Source organism: Mus pahari, chromosome 2, assembly GCF_900095145.1.
Source record: "Mus pahari chromosome 2, PAHARI_EIJ_v1.1, whole genome shotgun sequence".
Lineage (NCBI taxonomy): Eukaryota > Metazoa > Chordata > Mammalia > Rodentia > Muridae > Mus > Mus pahari.
The window spans coordinates 157,233,402-157,241,323 of record NC_034591.1 but is presented as its reverse complement, the minus strand read 5'-3'; the positions used below and the strand labels follow the sequence as shown (position 1 = coordinate 157,241,323).

The following is a 7,922-nucleotide window of genomic DNA, read 5'->3' as shown; positions in this document are numbered from 1 at the left end:
CTTCTTCTTGGTTTTCCTGTGTTTTGCAAATTGTATCTTGGGTATTCCAAGTTTCTGGACTAATATCCACTTATCAGTGAGTGCATATCTAGTGAGTTCTTTTGTGATTGGGTTACCTCACTAAGGATGATATCCTCCAGATCCATCCATTTGCCCAAAAATTTCATAAATTCATTGGTTTTAATAGCTGCATACTCAGCTATCTTAAGACTCACTTGTTGCAGTAGAAAATTGATCACTGCAGAAACTGATTCTGCACTGGACTTGCTGGGTTAAAATCCTTCTTAGGTGTGAATTAACAGTACTTACCTTATGGGTTTGGGATAGGGGGGAGATGGCTGGGAGTAAATGTGACTTAGTTGTGGATGCACTACCATCTTGGATGGTTGCTGTCCCCGGTTCTAGCATTCTGAAGCCACCAGGTAGGGCAGACAGGAGAAAGAGGGCCTTAAAGCATTGTTTCTACTGACTGTTGACCAGCTCATTGGATGGACAGATTACAGAAAGTGAACATATGTTGTCTTTAGCTGGATGGTGTGAATAACTGAGCTTTCATCTGGTATAGAAGTGGAGGTGCATCCTGGGGAGACAGCTTGTTGTCTTTAAGGATCTACCACTTTCATTACACACATTTCTGTTCCCACACTTAAGGTACTTATGAGACAGAGAACATAGCCCATCAAACCAAAGCTTTTATAACCAAAGAGAGGCTTCTCCAAGACTCAGTCCGTTACAGGATCCAGTTGAAACTGAAATGCTGGTGATGGGCTGTCTTGCCTTCACATCCACCCTGGGTCCCTTTGGTCTGATGATTTGTAGACAAAAGACATATTGTTCATCCTTCCAAACTATGGGCTCGTACCTGAAGCTTGCAGCCAGTGGGGAACACACTGCTCATATGTGGTACAAACTGCTTCTGGAGAAGGGACAGGAGGAGATCCCACAGTCCCCGGACTGTGCAAATAACCACATTATGCCAAAAAGAAACCCAAAAGCCTTCCTGCCATAGCTGTGGAAAATATGCCCAGGCCAATTGGTCGTGGAGTTTCTAAGAAGCATTTGAGAGGAGCACCAGCCCATTGTCTCATGTGGTCTCCGACATTGCCTTCTGGAATGTTGCATCTTGACAACCCTCCTGCATGACCGTATCTAAAGCAGAACAGGAAAGTGATGGATGGGTGCTGGGTGCTTCTAGAGTAGACACAAATTCCACAGCCGCTTTCCTCCTGGTGTAGACTTACAAATTCAGAAAGACATAGATTTAAAAAAAAAAAAAAAGATGTTTGCAAGCCAGAAGCATGTGTTTATTGGCAACACAGTCTCTTCACTAACTTAATTGTCTGGTCTGTGTGTTCAATCTAGAAATCAGCCTTCTGGTCTATATGTGGATTTTCCTATTTGTTCTCATTCACTCTTTACCTCTCCTTCCTTTTTTTTTTTTAAAGATCATTCACTCTTTACCTCTCCTTCCTTTTTTTTAAAGATTTATTTATTATTTATATGTAAGTACACTGTAGCTTTCTTCAGACACACCAGTAGAGGATGTCAGATGTCATTACGGATGGTTGTAAGCCACCATGTAGTTGCTGGGATTTGAACTCAGGACCTTCGGAAGAACAGTCACTGCTCTTAACCACTGAGCCATCTCTCCAGCCCTACCTCTACTTCCTTTCCCTCCCTTCTCCCCATCTCCTCCCCTCTCCTTTCCTTTCCTTCTTTGGACAGGATCTCATGTAGCCTAGGCTAGACTTGATCTCCTCATGTACCCTATAGCTGAGGCTGGTCTTGACCTCCTGATTATCCCACTTCCGTCCCCCAAGTGCTGGAATTACAGGAGGAACTCACCATGTCTGACAATTTTCAACCTATTTTTTTTTTAATAATTGAAGTATGTAGGCACTGCTTAAAGTACTTAAGATGCACAAGGCTAACACCTTTGGTTCTCTAAAGTTAAATGGGATGACCTGTATTCCTGTTAGAAACAAGAATTATTTCATCTGAAGCTTACACATGAGGTGCGTTGTGTGTGTGACCTTGCAGAGGAAGAAGAAGAGGAAGATGAGGATGATAACATGTCAACGGTGATGCGGCTCAGGACGAAGATGCCCTGGAAGACCTGTTGGTGGTACCTCACTTCAGGAGGGTTTTTTCTGCTCTTCCTCATGATCTTCTCCAAGCTTTTGAAGCACTCGGTGATTGTGGCTATAGACTACTGGCTTGCGACGTGGACATCCGAATACAGTATAAACCATCCTGGGAAAGCTGACCAGGTACGAGCATTCAGAAATGGTGGGCAGGGAGGCCTCTGCTGATCGCACTTACAGCCAGAATGCCAGAGGCATCTGGTGCACGTCCAGTGTGTTAGGAAGCGGGAAAGGCCTAAAACTGGGTGAACTGCCGACGGTGCTAAACGTGATGTCTCTTACTGTTTTTTATCACTTTATATTTGATTACATTATTCTTGTTTGTTACATATTTAAATATTATATTTTATGCGTCTGTGATGTAGGTGTGTGTATATGAGTGCAGTGCCCATGGAAGTCAGAGCAGGCAGTTGTAAACCACCCAGTGTGGGTTCTGGGAACTAAATACAGGTTCTCTGGAAGAGCAGCAAGCGTTCTTAAGTGATGAGCCGTTTCTCAGCCCTGCTCTTACAATTCTTGTTATAGAAACATTTAGATTTGTGTTTCAGGAGTTCAGTACCTCTGTCTTAAATGCACTGCATGCTATTATTACATAATATGTTAAGCACATATAAAAGAAATGTTTGTCACTCTGATTATTTTCATCATGGATTGGTACACTGAGGTGTCATTCTGTAATAAAGGTCAAAGCATGAGCTTGACCAGGTAGAAAACCAAGAGTCTGCCCCCAGTTGGGAAGAAAAACTAATTCTGCAGTTCTGGGCCCAAGGGACTAACCTGATGGGGGATCCTGTCTTGGGTACCCACCATGCTTCAGCGTTCTAAACGGAAGCCAGACAAGGATGCCAACAGTCTTTCTGACTTCAGTGCTTCATTTCTGAGTTAGGAGAAGCCCGGCAGTTGTCTCACGCCATCTTCCTGTGCTGGTTCTTCCTAGACCTTCTACGTGGCTGGGTTCAGCATCCTCTGTGGGGCAGGCATTTTCCTTTGCCTCGTCACCTCCCTCACTGTGGAATGGATGGGTCTCACAGCCGCCAAGAACCTCCACCACAATCTCCTCAACAAGATAATTCTTGGGCCAATAAGGTAAAGGGGGCAGTATTTCTAGCCCTTATGCATTTGTAATAAAAATATACATTTTAAAATAGAAACAAAATGTGAAAGTTTAAAGGAAAATATTTCGTCACTGAAGTGATGGATGTGGAAACCTCATCTTTAAGACTCTTAATGCCCCTCAGCGTGCTTCTGGCCCAGGTGGCCCACACCACGTACTCTTTGGTCTGCTCCCTGCTCAGGTTCTTTGATACCACACCACTGGGACTGATCCTCAATCGGTTTTCTGCTGATACTAACATCATCGACCAGGTGAGTGTCTGAGTCTCTTCTAGGTTCTAATGCAAATTCCTCAGGTAAACTAAACAGCATGTCAAACACAGGTGACTCTTGATTGTAGAAAATTGCTAAAATTTAAATCGGGGCCCATTTTGACCTCATATCATAATAAAAAAAAATGATTTCTAGGATAAAATCTCAGTCTGTGTGTTCATGTATGTTGTATGTACATGCTTGTGTGAGTGTAAGTGTTCATATAAGTGCCCATGCACACTCTTGTGTGTATGTGTATGTATGTGTGTGTGTGCGAGTGTGTGTATGTGTGTACATGTATGTGTATGAGTGTGTGTATGTGTATTTGTGTGTGTTTATGTGTATGTATGTGTATTGTGTGGTGTGTATTTATGTGTATATGTGTGTGCACATGTGTTTGTGTGTGCATATGTGTATGTATGTATGTGTTAGCTAGAGGTTAACATTAGGAATCTTCTTCAATTGCTCTTAAATCTGTGAGAATCATTGATTTTAAAATAAACGATGTTGAGACAATTATCCATAAAATATGAAACAACTGCCCATCAAATGAAGATGTCCATAAAAAGCTGTAACATGGTGAAATAAATGAAGGCTGGGCAGTTTTGGAACAATGAACTGCAAAAGGTCTTTTGAAGTAAGACTGACCTTAGGATAAAATTAGAAAAGAACAAACAGAAATAACCATATAAAATTTTAAACTTTGATTGAGCTGGAAGCACAAAAGGTGAATTTAAATTGTATAAGAAATCAAGTAAACACTATAATATATAAAGAGCATCTAAATTCAATAAGGAAAATTATAATCAGCAAGTAATCCAATCAAAGATACTCAAAGGACACAAAAACTACTGAAAAAAAATAGTCTACACATTTTACAGTAGGAAGACTAGATGAGTTTTAAACTGTCTATCCATTAGAAAGGAATGTTTGAAAACACTGATGTGGAAATAGCCATATTCGATTATGGTAAAGCAAAACAAACACTGGGATGACCAAACTTCTGGTATAAGCATTTATCTATAGTATCTGAGACAAGCAGGTGGACACCATGTCAATGATATGTCGATACTGAACTGTGGACACATGTGGAATTGTCTACTGTGAGCAGGCCTACAGCTTGCTTTGGTGGTGGCTCCCATTACTTAACATGAATATAAACATGAATGTTATTACACTGCCACAGATATTGCACATGAGCTAAATGCATTGTCCTTCGTACTCTCTCCCCACAGCATATCCCTCCGACCTTGGAGTCGCTGACACGCTCTACGCTGCTCTGCCTGTCTGCTATTGGAATGATCTCCTATGCTACACCCGTGTTTCTCGTCGCCCTTGCCCCCCTGGGTGTAGCCTTTTATTTCATCCAGAAATATTTCCGGGTTGCCTCTAAGTAAGTGAGACTGTTCTGGACAGTTGATGATTGGGAACTGTTTCTGCTCTGGTGTTTAAGGTGGGGAGTTTAGTGGTGAAGGCAAGTGGCTTTGCTAACTCCTCATGTTTCCATGTGAGTCCTGCCACCATCCTTTCTAAAAGTGACTGCTTCTTCCTCACCCTTGACACGAGTGAACATGCTGTTGACACGTATTAACACGCCGTTTGGTTTCTCAAGAATTTGTCTACTGAGTTGTGAGACCATAGGTGTACCAGCTCTTACATTCTTTGGTTCTTTTCCTGAATCTAACATTGGCAGGAAACTCACATTGTCCTGAAGAGTGAGCAATTTAGAGGCAGTATATCCCAAAGAACAAAAAAGGATTAAAATCACAGAATCCTTCAAACACGGGGTATGAAATAGTAGAAGGTGACAGACAAGGAGATAAGTTATCCATGACTATGTACTTGGATGATCTTGAGTGTCTTGTGAGGCACACCATCACCTTAAGAGACTGGAGACATGGGGCTAACAGAAATTTCCATGTACCTGATAATGCAGTCAAATAAACAAAGGGTCATCATTAACTTTAGATTTTCTGTTAATGTAGGAGTTATTGTTCCCCAAGAATTCAAGTGATGAATGTTCAGTACAGTGTCAGCATTTGTAAACTTGAAAGTTTGCATTTGGTGCTTTCCTAACGAATATGATGAGCTTTCATTTTGTGGAGACTCTGTGTCAGTACTCAACAAACGCTGTGTTGCCTTGTGGTGGACGATTCAAACTGTTCTCACAGAAACCCATCTCTTATTAGGATGAAGCCATATCAAAAGTAATCGTCCCATTCAGATTAGGCTAGAATGAAAGGCTAGTATGTTGACCTAGCACACTGAGCGTATTTCACATGACGGGAGTGCAGGGAAGATGAACTTACACAGGAGAAGGGAGAAGAAAGGGGAGAGGTGCTAGTGAGGTCCTTGGGGCATACAGAACTTCACATCACATCATATTATCTCTCCCCCAGGGCTGTTGGTCCTTCACATACTGGAGATGTGGCTATATTTGAGTGGGTTTCCTTCCTCAGAATCTATCTGGCCAACTCACTCCCTTCTTTCCTTCCTTCCTTCCTTCCTTCCTTCTTTCCTTTCCTCCTCCCCCTCTCCCTCCCTCCCTTCTTTCCTTTTTTCCTTCTTTCCCCTTTCCTTCCTTCCCTTTCCTTCCTTCTTTCCTTCCTTCTTTCCTTCCTTCTTTCCTTTTTTCCTTCTTTCTTCCCTCCCTCCCTCCCTCTTTCCCTCTTTCCTTCCTTCCTCTTCCTTCCTTCCTTCCTTCCTTCCTTCCTTCCTTCCTTCCTTCCTTCCTTCCTTCCTTCCTTCCTTTCACACCAATGAAGGATTCACACTCTCATTTCCTCTGGTGTTCGTGCCAACACTCAGTGCTGAAGAGCACAGAGGTTCTGGCTCAGCTGGTGACTGCTGGCTGACTTATAACCAGCCCTTGCTTCCCAACACTTATATGAAACTTGTATCTTACTGCAACCACAGATCATTTGAACGTCTTTTTGCCATTACTGAGATAAACTGAGTGGCGAGAGTTAGGCAAAGATTTCTAACCCACTACAAATGTGAACTGTGAGCTTTGCTCTTGAAACACAGTCAGACTCATTGGTCCACCTGAGTAGTGACTGTAATAGAGTCTTTTAAAAAATGTTATATAAAAGAATTTTTATTTTTAATGCTAATGAAGAGGAAGGGGCACAAAATAGAATTTTTAAAAAGAAGAACCAACTGTAACATGACAACTATTTTCTTTTTTAAAGAATTAGGGTCGATAAGAGATTTAGCAGCCATCCCGTCCACCCGTTCTCATCTGAGAGTCGGGAGGACGACCCAGTGACGAGAAGCTGCACAGACACAGGGATCTTGCTTCAGCTGCAGAACAGACTGTTGTGGGGGATCCTGGCAGGCAGTAACATGGCCTTTTTGAATGTCTAAGTCACAGGTCTAATGGGTGTTTGGCTGTCTGCTTCCTTCCTACAAGAACGCAGATCGGGGTGTTTCATCACCTTCTGAGCTCACACATGACAGTTCTGTAAACAGAGCTCACACAGGACAGCTCTATATACAGAGAGGCTCCTTCGTGGCATTTTCTTCAGCTCTGACCTCAGTGAGCGGCCATCTGTTGTTGCTGTCAGCTGTGCCAATAGCCACCTGTTTACGTTTAAAGTTTAAACCTAGGAAGCTCCTCACATTCTTTCACTGTCCTCTCCACCTTCCTCCTCCCCTCATCTGCCCCTTGTGAAGTGAGCCAAGTCCATCTCAGAAACTCAGAACGGAAAGATGTTGTGCTTGTTTGTGGGACTACACAGCTGGTCATGATTGGCCTCCACACTTTGTGGTGTGTCACATCATTTACCAGTTCGCTTGATGCTCGCAGGTCAATGGAAGGGCTACCTCTCTTATCCTCCCAACCTCCCTCCATGACCTCACAAAGGGCAGAAAGGGGAAATGCTTTCAAATAATTGGTTTATCCCAGTCTTATCGTCTAGGAAGGCAAGCTTATAGGACTTACAGAAAAGTCATTGACCTGGATTTGACCGAATTTCTGTCTTTATGACAGTTGGAAGGCTGAGTCAGGAGAGTCACTGCAAATTTGAAGTCATCCTGAGATTCACAGTGACATCCTATCAGTCAATCAACCAACCAACCAATCAATCAAGAAACCAAAAAAACTAATTTTAAAAGAAAAATTCATGAACACACAGCCTTGTGAAAAGGGTTACATTTAACAGGTTGAGGTATTTCTGTTTTTAAGTAGGTTGTGCAGATATGTATGTATGTGTATACTGATGTGGGCATTAGTTACTTGGGGGAATTGTTAAAGTTCCTCAGAGGCAAGGATTCAAGTCACAGTGGCTAGAGCCAAACCCATGGCTGCATCTCCCCCTTTAATGTCTTCTTTCTGTGTGTCCTTCAATACTGGTAAACTGCAGTAATTTTGCAAAGTCTGATGTGCTGGAAACCACCACATGAGTTTCAGTA

The 7,922-nt window shown here is 42.5% G+C and overlaps 1 protein-coding gene across 5 annotated transcripts in view; it reads left to right on the top strand.

Annotated features, from left to right (window-relative positions):
- Positions 1-7,922, top strand: part of Abcc9 (ATP binding cassette subfamily C member 9) — a 114,842-nt gene that overhangs the window by 71,808 nt on the left and 35,112 nt on the right. For all 5 annotated transcript variants that reach the window (XM_029534934.1, XM_029534935.1, XM_021188210.2 and 2 more), the window contains 4 exons: positions 2,041-2,270; positions 3,082-3,230; positions 3,440-3,509; positions 4,745-4,902. In XM_029534934.1, the coding sequence (XP_029390794.1) occupies positions 2,041-2,270; positions 3,082-3,230; positions 3,440-3,509; positions 4,745-4,902 (607 nt within the window). The remainder of the gene's footprint in view (positions 1-2,040; positions 2,271-3,081; positions 3,231-3,439; positions 3,510-4,744; positions 4,903-7,922) is intronic.